The sequence below is a fragment of the Castor canadensis genome, chromosome X (assembly GCF_047511655.1).
Source record: "Castor canadensis chromosome X, mCasCan1.hap1v2, whole genome shotgun sequence".
NCBI lineage: Eukaryota > Metazoa > Chordata > Mammalia > Rodentia > Castoridae > Castor > Castor canadensis.
This window is the reverse complement of record NC_133405.1, coordinates 20,104,558-20,120,573: the sequence shown is the minus strand read 5'-3', so window position 1 is coordinate 20,120,573 and position 16,016 is coordinate 20,104,558. Positions and strand designations below refer to the sequence as shown.

At 40.4% G+C, this 16,016-nt stretch overlaps 1 protein-coding gene across 2 annotated transcripts in view; it reads left to right on the top strand.

Annotated features, from left to right (window-relative positions):
* Positions 1 to 15,822, top strand: part of Znf449 (zinc finger protein 449) — a 35,084-nt gene extending 19,262 nt beyond the window's left edge. The window contains exon 4 of one of the 2 annotated variants that reach the window (XM_074062490.1): positions 14,673 to 15,822. In XM_074062490.1, the coding sequence (XP_073918591.1) occupies positions 14,673 to 14,725 (53 nt within the window). In that variant the 3' untranslated portion in view covers positions 14,726 to 15,822. Of the gene's footprint in view, positions 1 to 39; positions 3,144 to 14,672 lie in introns of those variants that run through there. The other variant, XM_020187012.2, reaches the window with a different exon arrangement.
* Positions 15,823 to 16,016: the final 194 nt, after the last annotated feature.

The following is a 16,016-nucleotide window of genomic DNA, read 5'->3' as shown; positions in this document are numbered from 1 at the left end:
TGGAACACAATGATATCTGCAATTTCTATTTCTTCTCAGGCTTTGAGATCGGGATAGAAAATGAAGACGATGCTTCAAAACAGAAAAAACTGGAAAATATGTACCCATTTATTGTAACTTTAGAAGGGAATGCTCTCCAGGGTCCTATTTTGCAAAAAGACTATGTACAGTTAGAAAATCAATGGGAACCACCCCCAGAGGATTTACAGACAGATTTAGCCAAACTTGTAGATCATCAGAACCCCCCTCTAGGAGAGACACCTGAGAGCTCCAACTTGGAAGAACCTCTCAACCCTAAGCCCCAAAAGAAAAAGAGTCCAGGAGAGAAACCTCACCGGTGTCCTCAGTGTGGAAAATGTTTTGCTCGGAAGTCACAACTTACTGGACACCAGAGAATTCATTCAGGAGAGGAACCTCACAAATGCCCTGAGTGTGGAAAAAGGTTCCTTCGCAGTTCAGACCTTTATAGACACCAACGACTTCATACAGGAGAGAGACCGTATGAATGCACTGTATGTAAAAAGCGATTCACTCGGCGGTCACACCTTATTGGGCACCAGAGAACCCATTCTGAAGAAGAAACATACAAATGCCTTGAGTGTGGGAAAAGTTTTTGTCACGGATCAAGTCTTAAAAGACATCTGAAAACTCATACAGGTGAAAAACCTCATAGATGTCATAATTGTGGGAAAAGTTTTAGTCGACTGACGGCACTTACTTTGCACCAGAGAACCCATACTGAAGAGAGACCTTTTAAATGTAATTATTGTGGGAAAAGCTTTAGACAGAGACCAAGCCTTGTTATTCATTTAAGAATCCATACAGGGGAAAAGCCATATAAGTGTAGTCATTGTTCTAAAAGCTTCAGACAGAGAGCAGGCCTTATTATGCACCAAGTCACTCACTTTAGAGGACTTCTTTAAGAATTGTTAAGGGAAACAGGTTCTGCAGAAATGAACACTAACTCAAAAGAATTGTAGCCTACCACAGCCTGTTTATCTTTCTGAATTTATAAGAACAGCTTTTGGGGCAGGGGTATTTTTAAACCCCATCTTCCAGGCACATGAGTTCTAGAGTATCTGCCTACTCCTACATTTGATTTATTCTGTGTCAACAACTCTTTTTTTATTGCAATGGAAAGTTTTGTGTCCTGAGGCAACCATATGATAAGGATAAGCACAAAGCATATAAATGATGACAGTCTTTTTAGGGGTAGGGTCAATATAATAGATAAGCATGTCTATCTGACATACCTATTATAGCAGTACCATACTTACTCTTCTGTATAGTTATTAAAGGTGATTATATGACCTCAAGGCTTTAGCTGTGTCCCAGGTGGCAAGAAAGGAGGCAGTGAATTTTGTCAAACAATAGAAATATGTCAGGAACACAAGGATGAAGGGGATGTCATTTGCCTGATAAGAACTGGGTTATTTCCATTGAAAATTTTTATGTTTAAAGAAATTAAAATTTTAACTTTTACTTTTGAATTTTGCAAAGTTTGATGATCTGCTTAGTTGGCAGTCTGTGGTGATTCTGGCTAGAATGGAGTGTTAATTTTGTAATTAAGCTCACAGTCTGGCAGAAATCACTTGACGGTTGAAACTGTACAAGTAGGATCTAATTTAATATAGATTGACTGAATGGCTTATTGCTCTCCTTTGATATTCACTCATATGTCTTTCAGTGCTTTTGAAATTTTACCCATACTTTAATTCTGTTTCTCCCTAAATATGTATCATAGAACACTTAGTTCTGAAAATATTCTACAATTAAGTCTACAAATTGCTTCTATCTATTTCTTCTTCCTAGATTCATAATGCACATCAGTATATGAGACTTTTGGAGAGTTCATAGCCTAGTAAAGGAGGATAAAGCAGCTCTTTTGGCTCAGTGTTTCCCAAACGTATTTTTACCCTAGAACCTTTCTCAAGTACACCTAGTGTTCTGCAAATATCCCCTGGGATGCACTGCCTTAAACAACTATCTCTGTAGCTATCAGTGTAGCCGTGTTGCTCCCAAGCTATTATCTCCATTTATTTCAAGGGTATTATGAAAAATTCTTTAAAGATATACATCTTTTGTATCACACACACACATATTATGTCAACGAGGTGAGGATTACTAATTTGGATAATTTATAAGTTGTCCTGTGATTCACAACCTCTTTGATTTTACTTATACATTCTCTCTCTCTCTCTCTCTCTCTCTCTCTCTCTCTCTCTCTCTCTTCTGTCACACACACACACATACACACACACATCATCATCATCATTTTAAAGAGGTGAGAGTCACTAATTCAACTGATTTAGAAGTTGTCCGGTGAGTCTCAGCCTTTTTGAATTTTACTTATGATTACACACATACTCTCTCTCTCACTCTCTCTCTCTCTCTCTCTCTCTCACACACATACACACACATATACACACACACAAAATTAATACTTTTATGAACGCCCTTATATAATCATGGTAACAACTCACATTCCCATAGAGAGAGAAGATCTCTCATTATCAGTTAAAGGTATTGATATGTGAAAATATTCATTGAGCCTAGTTCCTTGTTACAAGGTACAAGAAATGGGACATTCAAACATTTTTCCCTTAATGAAGATAACCAGTCATCCCTTCCTTAAACTAGAACTAGGGAAAGTGTTCTCTTCTGTTCCATTGAAGTTCTTGGAAGTGATATATAAGTATTTTGGAGGTATATACTGTGTACCTAACTAGTCCTGTTCTAGGTTTAATAGAACTAGTAACAAAATACAGCCCATGGGTAAGGCTTATAGGGGTTTATAATATCTCTAGTTAAACAAGAGTTGGGAAACAAATGGAAAACAATGCAAGAGAGTTTGTCATTAAGTGCCAAATCATGTCAAGTGCCAGAACCAGGATGTGTCTTTAATTTGTGGCATCCAGGTCCCAGTATGATGCTGCTATAAATCTGGGTTTAGAGTTGAGACCCCGTAGCAATAAACAGTAACATGGGAGGAGTCTGAATGTAGAGATGAAAAATACCGAATGTAACGACTTCTCTTTCTCTCTTGTGGAACTGCATTCAAACCAGAATGGTGCCTTAGAATGGTTGTGCCCAACTGCTCTGTATTTATACAATATTTTAATAAAGTGGAAATGTATATGCTCTTCCTGCTTTTTTTGCATTAAGTAATTGTTTCAACAACTCAGAGCTGCTTCCCTGAGCAGTGGCTACAAGCCCCGTCATTGACTCCTGTCCCCATCCCCAAGTTGGAATCACTTTTCTGTCTACAACCATAGTGCTGCAATTAGGTATTTTTTTTAATTTTTATTTTATTCATATGTGCACACACTGGGTCATTTCTCCCCCCTTCCCCCACCCCCTCCCTTAACCCCCCCACCCCCTCGATACCTGGCAGAAACTATTTTGCCCTTATCTCTAATTTTTTTGAAGAGAGAGTATAAGCCATAATAGGAAGGAACAAGGGTTTTTGCTAGTTGAGATAAGGACAGCTATACAGGGAGTTGACTCACATTGATTTCCTGTGCGTGTGTGTTACCTTCTAGGTTAATTCTTCTTGATCTCACCTTTTCTCTAGTTCCTGGTCCCCTTCTCCTATTGGCCTCTGTCGCTTTAAAGTATCTGCATTAGTTTCTCTGCGTTGAGGGCAACAAATGCTATCTAGTTTTTTAGGTGTCTTACTTATTGCAATTAGATATTACCTTTGGCACTTAATTAATTAATTTTAGCTAGTAGGATTAGTTGTGATCAGAATGCTCCCCCTCATCTATACCATAAACACACATAACTAGATTTTTACAGGATAAAAAACATTTAGTGTTCATTCCTTTGTTACAGTACCATGTATAATAGTAAGCATTAAGAAATATTTGTGACAGTCAAGAAACATGTGAAATAGTTCTTGGAAACAAATTATATACAACATTGCATGTATGTGCCTAATTAGTGCATATGAAATACCTACCTCTTATTATAAAAGGCAAAAAACAGTATCCACCTCGTATTATGAAGGTTATATGAAGTATATCTTGTGCACATGAGGTATATTTTGTTCATGCCCTATACAGTATAAGTGTTCAATAAATATCTAGTGTATTGTCCTGTCATTCTTTGTTGTAGAATGTTAAAAGCATTTAAAGCTATGGATTTTCTCCTAAGTATAGCTTTGGTCACATTCCATAATTTTTATATCTAATGTTCGTGATTGTTTCAAAATTGTTACTCTTTTCATTACAATTCCTACTTGACCCAAGACCTGTATAGTGTTGCCATTTTCCTTTTAATTTTTGGTCTTGCTGTATTGTGATTAGAAAGTAAGCTTAATTTTATTTCTGCTTTTAAAACTCCTTTCTTTTTTTAAAAAAAGACTTATATTTGATAAATTTTGATAAGGGACTGGAGGTGTGGCTCAAGTGGTAGAGCACCTGTTTTGCAAGGGCAAAACCCTGAGTTCAAACCCCAGTCCTGTCAAAAAAAAGTTCATATTGAGCCAGATGCCAGTGGCTCATGCCTGTAATCCTAGCTACTTGAGAGGCTGAGATCAGGAGGATCGTGGTTTGAGGCCAACCAGTGGAAATAGCTCTTGAGACTCCATCTCCAAAATAACCAGAGCAAAATGGACTGGAGTTGTGACTCAAGCAGCCCAGTGCTTTCTTTGCAAGTATCAAGCCCTGAGTTCAAATCTCAGTCCCATGAACAAATTTGGTAAGTATCCTAAAGACTCTAGAAAATAGGGGTTCTGTTTATAGGAATAAATTTATTTTGGGGGGAGGTGGCAGTACTTGGGCTTGAACTCAGGGCCTCACGCTTGCTAGGCAGGCACTCTGTCACTTCAGCCACTGCACCAACTGAGTGCAAATTTAAAATACAGTCTTTGGCCTCTCAACTACTTTAATATCTACAGGATTATTCCTGTGACATAGAGATGGGCTGTTCCCCATTCTGCTTCCCTGTACTTTTGTACTCTTCCTTCCCTTGATAAGAAGTCTTTTCATTCTTTTCCTCTCTCTTCATCTCTTTTCTTCATATGTACTATGGATGTTATATAACAATTATTAATAACTGCCTGAGTATTGAGGCTACCAGTAAACACAGAAGGCTAAAGGACCTAGGAGAGTCCCACCTCCCCAAGGCGGGCTGGGAACACTGTCCCTCACGATCCCATCCTTGCCTTTCCTCCTGACAGCAGAGAGCCCACAGCAGTCCCTCCAAAGTTTTGACAGCTCGATCCTCCTCCATCAGCAGGGTTGTTTCATAGTGTTGCTAAGGTTGCTAACCCAGGACTACAGGGGAGACTGGGGAAATCAGGTCCCACACGACTCACCACGAGGTGGCGGAAGAGAGTCGTTGCACGTTGCCTTTTGCACCTGCGGTCCCCAGGCATGTTTCCTGGAGGGAAGCAGTCTTGGGCACCTCCAGCAAACTGCATGAGCCTGATTCCTCCACCCTCTGTCAGTCCTAACCTCCTGGCGTGAGCTGAATAGTCTCGAAAATAACCAGAGCTCACTCTTAAGAGTGGGCCCAGCCCTCCTTTCCTAGTCCTCTGTAGCACATGTGCAATGGGATGGGAAGAGAATTCATCTCTTAGTTTCTCTTTGGCATTAATAATAAGTTTGCTTACTCCCCAATTCTAGTACTTGACCACTGGTATTTGGATGAGGGCTAGTTTCCTTTCTTCCCTGAGAATTGCGTAGGTTAGTGTCTATGAAGTCTTTTCCAGCTTACCTTCTCAGAGAGGTCTTCTCAGAGAGCTACAAGAAAACTTAGCTCACATTTTTCTAAGGACGCTAAGATATTAAAATATTTTTAAAGTTTTCTATATTTTACATGTTTGCATTTAACCTAATACAAGTGATGAGTGTATGACTTACTGGAGATGACTTTAAAAACCTAAAATCTGAGGTCTTTTCTGAAGATCAGCCCCTCCCTACCTGTTGGCCCTGGAAAAGGCCCTTTTGCCCTTAACTTGAAATATATTCAATAGCCATATTTCCCAGTTAGGTTCCCTTCCTATGAGGATAGAGAGGTAGAGGGCAAGCAGTGAAGAGATAGAGGCCTCTTGTCTTGGCATGTAGTGGAAGTAAACACTTGTGCTGCCTTATCTCTGGAGACAATTCATCCAGGAATGAGTGAATCCCTCTTCCTAAAATGGTTACTTACATGGTGTCCCACCCACCCATGCCATAAGGGAAGAGAGAAGAAAGTCTGTAATTCTTACCCTAATTCTTTCACTTCCAAGCAAAGAAATGGTCTAATTAGCACTGACAAGTTCTATGTTTTCCAAACAAATGGCCTAGGCAAAGTCTCTTAAGTCTTGATTTCTTCACGTGCTGTGACAGCTTTAAAGCATTCCTGCAAACTATTTGCCTGTGTTTCCATCAAGAGGAGGGTCTATGTCCCATACCCTTGAATATGGATAGACTTGAAACTGCTACAAAAGGAGTACAGCAAAAGTAATACTGTATTAGTTCTGAGATGAAGTCATAAAAGACTTTGTACCTTCCATCTTGTTCACTAGAAGCACTTACTCTTAGATCCCATGTAAGGGACTATTTTGAGACCACCATTATGAAAAGAACACTTACAGGCTCTCTGATGGCCATATAGAAATAAAACTTCATTATTCAGGAATAAAACTTCCTGAAATGAAGTTGGTGTTAATCTGAACAAAACTGTTATAAATTAAGGCATTAATTGTAATCACCACTAAGAAATTGAGTTAAAAATATAGTAAAAGAAACAATAAAAAATTAAATTGTGCATCCAGCAGGAGGCTGATGAAGAGAGAACTCAAGAACACGTCAGTCAGGCACTGGTGGCTACTTGGCAGGCTGAGATTAGGAGGATTGCAGTTCGAGGCCAGCCTGGGTGAAATGGTTCATGAGACCCCATCTCCAAAATAGCCAGAGACAAATGGACTGGAGGTGTGGCTGAAGCTCTGAGTTCAAACCCCAGTCCTATCAAAAAAAAAAAATCGAGTACAGCTGTTGTCACAAGCAGCTTTTTCCTGACAGCCTTGGTGGTGGCAGCTCAGTCTCCCCCATTCAGCTGAAGGTCTAGAGTGATGTGACACCTTATTGCCCCCTGGCTTGGGTCACTTGAAAGTGGTATTAAATGCTAGAATGTTCTGGCACTGAGCCCAAAGCTACCTGAGATAACTCCCTGGCCATGATTCTTTTTTTTTTTTTTTTTACTCAAGTAGAAAGTTGAGTCCTGGGGCCAGGGGCATGGCTCAAGTGGTAAGCACCTGCCTAGCAAGCACAAGGCTCAGAGTTCAAACCCCAGTACTGCCACTAAAAAAATTTAAGTTGAGTCCTATTACAGTTGAAAACAATAAAATTGTATACTAGGATAATATGTATTTAAAATAAAAGAAGACCATAATGGAAGAGCAGACCAACATTTAAGATTTAAGACATACAGTAAACAAAAAGCAAAATAGCAGATATATATCCCATCGTATCAGTAATTACATTAAGTCTAAATGGACTAACACATTAATGGAAATGCAAAGACTGAATGGATTTTTTAAAGATCATGATCCAACTATGTGCTGTCTATATGTGGCACACCTAAGATTCAAGACAAAATAAATTAGAAAGTCTGGGAAAAGATGAAATATCACACTGGGGCCAGGCACAGTGGCACATATCTGTAATGCAAGCTACTTGGAATGTAGTGATTGGGAGGATCATGGATTGAGGATCATATGTATGAAGTTACTGAGACCCCACCTGGACAAAATAAGCTGAGTGTGGAGGTTCACACCTGTAATCCTAGCTATGGTGAAGAATAGATAGGAGGATTGTGGTCCAAGGTCAGACCAGGCATAAATGTGAGACCCAATTTGAAAAATAACTAAAGCAAAAAGAGTTAGAGGTGTGGCTCAAGTGATAGAGCACTTGCCTAGCAAAGGCAAGGCCCTAAGTTCAAACCCAAGTACACCCCCAAAAAAGAGAAATAAATATCACATTGTATCCTTTAAAATGTATAATTATTATGCATTAATCAAAAAATAAAACTTTTTTAAAAGATATGTAAATAGTACCCAAATAACTGCAGTTGCTGTACCAATACCAGGCCTAATGGACTTTAAAATTGTTACTAAAATCAAAGAAAGACATTACATCATGATAAAGGAATCAATCTAGCAGGAGATACAACAATTACAAATTTTTGTAACAATATACCCCTAAAATACAGGAAGCAACACTGATAGCAATGAAGTGAGAAATGGACAATTCAATAATAATAGTTGCAGATTTCAATATCTCTCTTTCACTTATGAGTCAAACTAGGCAAAAAGTCAACAATTAAATAACAAACTCAAACAGCACACCACCTAACAACAGTAAGAATGTATATTCCTTTTAAGTGCACATAGAATATTTTCCAGAATAGATCATATGCCGTACCATAAAACAAGCCTCAATAAATCTAACGAAATGAAGTCACATTAAGTATGTTCTCTACCTATAGTGGAATTAAATGAGAAGTTAACAAGAGAAACAAATTGAGGAAGTTCACAAGAATGTGGAGGCAACATATCATGAAAAAGAGAAGATATGTAAAAATGAAAGCCAGACATGCTAAAACTTGTGGGATACAGCTAAAGCAACTCTTTTTTGTTCTTTAGGATATTTAGTTTTTGGACTTCAAAGCAAGCTTGCATTTTCAAACAAATTATTTGTTATCTGAAATGGCCCCCAAAGGCTCATGTGTTGAAGACATGGTCTCCAGCTCATGGTGCTGAAAGGTGATTGGATGATGAATATGCTAACTTCATTGATGGACTAATCCATCGATGAATTCATAGCTAAACGGGCTATTACGAGGTGGGGCCTAGTTGGAGAAAGTAGGTCACTGGGGGGGGGTGTCTTGTCCCCAGCCCCTTCCTCCCTGGCTCTGCTTCCTGGCCTCCATGAGGTGAGCAGCTGCGTCACCACAGTCCCATGCACAACCAAGCAAAGTGACCATGAACTGAAACTTCTGAAACCATGAGCCAAAAATGAATCTTTCCTCCTTAAGTTGTTTTTCTCAGATATTTTGTCACAGTAATGAAAAACTGATACTTTTTTCTAATTGCTGCTTATTAGATCTTTCCCTAGAACCCAGTGAAATGGAAGCCAAAGGTGTTGGTCCAAGCAAGAAGTCATGACTTTGTTAAACAAACAGACATACTTTCCAAAAAAAAAAAAAAGAGAGAGAGAAAGAAAGAGACAACTAGTTTCTATCCTTGTTCTTTTGTTCTTTGCCATTTGTTTTTCTGGTGTCCTTTGCTACCTGTTAGGGGACAGTTTCTATGGTTTGCCACACCTGGGCAAGGAAGAGTGACTAGAAGCTGAAGGACTAGCAGCCACTAGGTGGGCCCCAAACAGAGGTGCTGATCTCCTCAGGCTCCAAGGGGACTGGATTCCCAGGTTGTATCTTGCAAGGATTTTCCACCTAGCTCTCCAGCTCTTGCACTGGGAAAGATGAGTCCTGGGTGAAGCCATAGTGAAGGTGAGGGGTGCTCCAGCATGTCTAGTCACAAGAGGACCTAGTACTGAAAGGCAGAACATCGGGGTCACCAGTGATCTGGGGACCTCAAGGGCAGGTTATGCAGAAGAGGTGGTGTCCATGGGAGGGGCCTCACAGTGGGTGTGACAAGGAAGTGCTTGGGGCATGCTGGTCTCCCTGACTGCCCCCACCTCATGGGGACCCTGTGGAGCATGGGGGACGTGTCTATGTACTTATGAGGTCCATCCTTAATTACCTCACCCCCTGGCACCTGTCTGTCTAGTCAGCTGGGGAAGGGGAGGTGGGTCCCCTCTCCCCAGGGAGTGTCATGTAAGTAAAGCCTTTACATGGCCCCCTGGTTCAAGCCAAACATCAGGAGAGTGCCCTCTACACTGGTGGGCACACCCCTATTCCCAGCCACCTCCCCCTCCCAGGCCTGAAATCCCTCAAGTCCTTCCCCTGCACCCTACAGCGACCCCTGTTCTTGGGAAGATACTACCATGCTGGCCCTTGGCTGGCTGGAATGCTGAAGACCCAGAGACAAGAACCAAGTTCACAGACCAAATTAGGATAGATTAGGGTGGGAGAATATAGCAGATTTCCCACACAATGGGAAGTAAGTCTGGGAAGGCTTCCTGGAGAAGGAAACTGGCTAGGGTGACATCAGGGGAAGGTGGCCAGGGCTGTTTGTCTCCCCACCCCCCTTCTCTATCCTCCCTCATGACACATTCTTTGCTCTTGAAACACATCCAGTTCTAGGTGTCTGGATCAGGGGCTTCCTGGCTATTGGCTATAGGAAGTTTTCCTCTGGCTATGCCTTTGGCTGTGTTTGAACTAACCTACCAGGTAAGGGGAATTTCTGGACCCTGTTTCTGAATAGACAAGACTACTAGGATCTTAATTCTGGATAACTGGTACCACCTAAGGCCAACTTCTCCAGGGGCTGTTATTGGCTTCATAAAGTTGATTCTCATTACTGAAAGTAGTCTAGTCAAAATGAAGATGTGAGGAGCTGGGTACATGGCTTAAGTGGTAGAGTGCCTTCCCAGCCTACCACAAGTTGAGCTTAAAACCTGTATTATTTACTCCTTGGAAGGACTGAGTCATCATACAGTATGGTGCAGAAAAAAAAACTAACACCTTAAATGTAGAGAATTGGCTAAGGCTTTACAGATCAAAGTTTTGGTAAGCAACATCTCTTTGAGGCAATGCAAGCACCCTTTTGAGAAGACCAAGTTTTGAAAAGACCAATGGCATTGAGGAATAGTAGGGGTGAAGTCACTAGTGTGGAGACCTGATTGGGGAGACTGCCGGGCATCCAATTTCATCTATGATGCCCATGACGATGTAAAGTTCACCACCCTCTTATACAGTTAATTTTTAGGTATTCTCTCACCAACTTGCGTTATATGGCCAGCAGACAGGTGATAATCCTTAAGAGAAATATAGGAATGAAATTCAAATACAAAGATGTAGCAAGAATAAGGTTCAGATGCAGAGTTAGAAAACAACATAAAGATTCTCAGTAGACTAAAGTTATATTTCAGTATGACAAAAGAACCATGAATATAAGGTTAAGACCTGCTGGGCGCTGGTGACTCACACCTGTAATCCTGGCTACTTGGGGAGGCTGAGATTGGGAGGATCACACGTCAAGACCAGCCCAGGGCAAATAGTTCACGTGACCCCTCTCCTAAATCATCAGAGCAAAGATACACTGGAGGTGTGGCTCAAGCAGCAGAGAGCCTGCTTTGCAAGTGCCAACCCCTGAGTTCAAACCCCAGTCCCCACCTCCCCCAAAAAAGAGTGAAGGAACACAATCCTGAAGATGACCACTGAAGAGGTTGACGGTGCAGTATGAGAGAGAAAGCATGAACACAGCCTCGGGAATTAGGTTAATGCCTAGTATACAACAAGCATAAGTGTATCTCCTAGAATAATTTAACAATTCAGTGTGAAACAAGTATGAAGGTGACCACTGAATTAAGATACTGTTAAATATGGTTCATCTTGAGAAAATAAGCATGAAAATGACCATTGTAATAAAAGTATGGTTCATTGTGAGATAGCAAGCATGAAAATAACCTCTAAAATGAAGCATCACCATGAAACAGCAAATGGGAAATGACCACTAGAATATGGTCATTGTGAGACCAAAGCATGAACAGACCCCTAAAATAAAGTTTCAATGTAAGCTTTCAAGGATGAAGATGACCACTTATATAGGGTTGAATTCCTTATGAGATCACAAGCATGAAAATGAAGAAAACTGCCGTCCAGCATGTGAGTTCAAGCACAAAAGTAAACATTAAAATGAAGGTAAAGTTAGGTATGGGACAACAAGCATTAAAATAACTGCTTATGGTTGCATGGTTAACCTTAGCTTATTCCAGAATCATCCTCACACTTTTTGCCTTACACTCAACTTTGACATTAACCCAGAAGTTACTGTAAGACTTAAAGTCTCACACGTAATCTCAATTTATGATGATTACTGGTAAAAACTTAACAACCCATGTGACACAAAAACCATGGAGATGGCCGGGATCTGATGGATGACACCTGTAATCCTGGCTACTTGGGAGGTTGAGATTGGGAGGATTGCCACTCCAGGAAAGCCAGGACAAAAAGTTAGCAAGATTCCATCTCAACCTATAGCTGGTCACTGTGTCACATACCTGTCCTAAAAATAGTCTGCAAGACCCCTAAAACAGGAGGATCGTGATCCAGGCAGACCTAGGCAAAAAGTGAGAACCTATCTCCAAAATAACCAGAGAAAAAGGGACTGGAGGCATGGCTCAAGTAGTACAGCATGCACCTAGCAAGCTTGAATTCTTGAGTTCAAACCCTGGCACTGCCAAAAAAAAAAAAAAAAACCCATGACGATGGCAACTGGAATATATTGAAGTTTCATGAGCAACAAAAACTAGAAGGTCACTGCTGGAATAAAGTTAAGGTTCTCTATAATCTGTTATGACAGGCACTGGAAATTAATACAGGAAGGGCCTGTATGAATTAAGCCTCAAGGTTAGATAAGATTGCTGCTTCAGAGACCTAAATATCCCTTACAAAGGAAATCTAGTCCATCCAGCTTTGATGGAACATCCTAGTGGAATTATTAAATATTACACAGAAGCGAGAGGATCAAAGGAATTCAGTTTTCTCTTCAGAATTAAGGCTAATGACTCATGCAAAACCATGAGTAACAAGCCCTAGGAATGGGTTTTCTGTTCTTCTTCGTTGCTGATTGTGGACATCATAGTCTATGTATATTATTGTCTTCTTTTCAATTTACAAATAAGGGAAGAATTTGATCAGGTGCTCCTGACTTTTATACCACTGAATATCCTCAAGCTGCCAGCAAGCCTGGTTTTGCGTTTTTGTTTTTGTGGACTGAGGTTTGAACTCAGGGCTTCACGTTTACAACGCAGGTCCTCTACTGGTTTTGTGTTTTAGTTTACAATATAAATGTATTTTAAATAGAATTAGATTGTTTAGATTTGATATTGTTTAGTAGTTTTTTGTCTAACAATGTAATGCTTAATTCTATGTGGCAGCGTGGCTGGGTCATGGGGTGCACAGATATTTGGTCAACATTATTGCGTGTGTGTGTGTGTGTGTGTGTGTGTGTGTGTGTGTGTGTGTGTGTGTTCTGGATGAGATTACCATTTGAATCAGCAGACTGAGTAAAGCAGAGTGCCCGCCCCAGTGTGGGTGGACTTCATCTTCAACTGAACACAGAAAGACTAACAAGTAAGGTAGAATTTTCTCTACCTTTGGACTCTAAGCAAAATATCATCAGCTCTGCTGGCCTCTCCAGTCTGTGGACCTTCAGAATGGAACTACACCATTGGTTCTTCCAGCTGTCCATCTTGCTGATTCATCTGCAGATCTTAGAACTATTTTTTAGCCTCCATAACAGTGCAGGGTAATTCTTTGTATAGGTTAAACATCCCTAATCTGACAATCCAAAATCTAAAATGCTCCCAAATCCAAAACTTTTGAATATCATGTCAACATTTTGGATTTTCAATTTTCACATTAGGGATGCTCAACCAGTAAAACTGGTGCAAATATTCCAAAATGCAAAAACCCTCAGACGTAGCATTTCAGATAAGGTGCATTCACAGTTAATCCTGTTGGTTATAGTTCTTTGGAGAAGTGTGTAATACACATAGTATCCTTAAGAATATTTTGAATGTGTATTTCCAGTGTGAAAATATGCACCTTCACCATCAGACTGGTCAAGCCCTGTTGTTTCAGGACAGCAAATGCCACTGAAAGTGGTTTGAGATTTCATTCCTCAAAACAGTTACATAAGGAATGTCACATTATTCCATTGAATTTTGTCATTTCCTTTTTTTTGTACACTTCCTTTTGAACAATGTGGGGCATACTCAATTTACAGATGAGAGGATTAAAGGTGAAATTAAGTATTTTTCATCTTCAGAGAGAGTGTAGCTACTAGAGGTCATGTTGAATAGTTCTGAATCTTACTTGGCAGCAGAGGTGTGTAATTAGTATCATGAGTGGTATTTATTTAAATTTTGGACTGTCTTCCTTCCCAAATATCTTGCGCAGAAAAGAGGACAGGAGTTGTCCAGGGTCAGGCTGGTCAGGACAAGAAATGGTGAGAACAAGCTCCCTATCACAGGGGTCACTGGTCCTGCCCCTTTGGCCACCTTGCGCTGACTGTGTGTCAGTGCTTCAAATAGTCCTTTGACTTCTACTCAAGCTTTCATTTGAGAAGCTGAATGTGGAATCAGGGGGATAATTAAAATAAAACTCTTCTTTCTCTAAAAAAAACTCAATTGCTGATAGAAACCAAATACTTGTTTTAGATAAAGCAAGAAGTCTTTCCTTTTATATTATCCTACTTGAGTTTGCTTATTAGCCTCTATCTACTCATTCTTCCCCTGACCCCAGGGTACTGGGATTTGAACTCAGGGCCTCATGCTTGTTAGGCAGGCACTCTACCACTCGAGCCACTCCACTAGCCCTTTTTGTGTTGGATGTTTTTGAGATATGATTTCACAAACTATTTTCCTGAACTGGTTTGGACCTGCGATCCCCCTGATTTCTGTTTCCTGAGTAGCTAGGATTACAGGCATGAGTCAATGGAACTTGGCTTGTGTATTCATTCTTGATATTGACATGCTATTCTCTCTCTCTTCCAGATACAAATAAGTCAGTGAGTCCGTCTCTCCAATATCACCTTCCTGGATTATAGTTAGAAATCAGAATGATGGATTTCTGGTACCTATGTCATCCAGATTTCAGAAATTGGGATATTGACTAACCTAAAAATGTGACTTTTTCTTGTTCATTATCTAAGTGTGGAAATCAGGTCCAGGCATGAGACATGAAGGCATTTCCATTGCATTCCCCATTGCCAATGGAACCCTAGAGGCATACTTGCCTACTAAGAGCAAAGCTTCCAAATCCTATATTATGTTAGCAGCTGTCCAATTTCATCCATTGTTTTCTCCTGTGAGAGCTCATGCTTGTTGTCATTTAACACATGGAGTGCCTCATGGGATTGCTTTCAGTGCTGTTAGCTGACTATCATAGAAGCCATTTTGTAACTTACTATGTACTGATTGTTGGCAGTAATTGACCACCAAGTGCAGTTGTACAATGTGCATTTCGTGCAATGTCTGTGAATAATAAAAAAAAAGAGAGCACAAAGCCCATTTCAAACTTTTGTTACCTTGGACGATAAAAGAGCCCTATTAGAGCCACTGTCATTCCAGAGAGGTGATGCACATGCTCAAGGGGTTTTCCTCTAAGGAAAAACATCAGGGCTGGGCATAGTGGCTCACACCTATAATCACCATTACTTGGGAAGGTGCAATCTGGCACTGGCAAGAAGGAAGGAAGGAGGCACTGGCAAAAAAAAGAAGGATGGAAGGAAGGAAAGGAAGGAAGGAAGGAAGAAAGAAAGAAAGAAAAGAAGGAAGGAAGGAAGGAAAGAAAGAAAAACATCAGGGGCTTCAGGCTGCAGAGAAAACAACTTCAATAAAATAATCCAGTCAAGTGACTAAACAAACAAGCACCAATAAGAATAGGAGCTCAATATCTAAAATTGCTATAATCCAGTATCTAAAATGTCTAGTTTTCATCAAAATATGACAAGGAGGGCAGTATCAGTGAAAGTAACAGAGTAACAGCCACCAAAACTTTTTTCCTCCAAAAAGCCAAAAAGAATAGTGGCAAAAATGGCCAGAATCAGCATTTTCAGGAGTACAGAAATACCCCAAAGCTTGTAGCTAGCTCAAACATTATTTGAGAAAAAAAATGGCTGAATCTCAAAATAAAAATCAGCAATCATTATGGCATTTTAATTTTCTGTACTTCCATTCCCAACTCTCTTTCTAGGCCATAGCCTGGGAGACTAGTAGCCCCCATTCAAGGTAAAGCTAGCAGGCTGGAGGTCACCCGAGTTGAAACACAGCTTATTTGACCTGTTTGGCGGCTCCCAAAAAGAGCCTACTTCCAAGGCTACTTGTGTTTGACCTGAT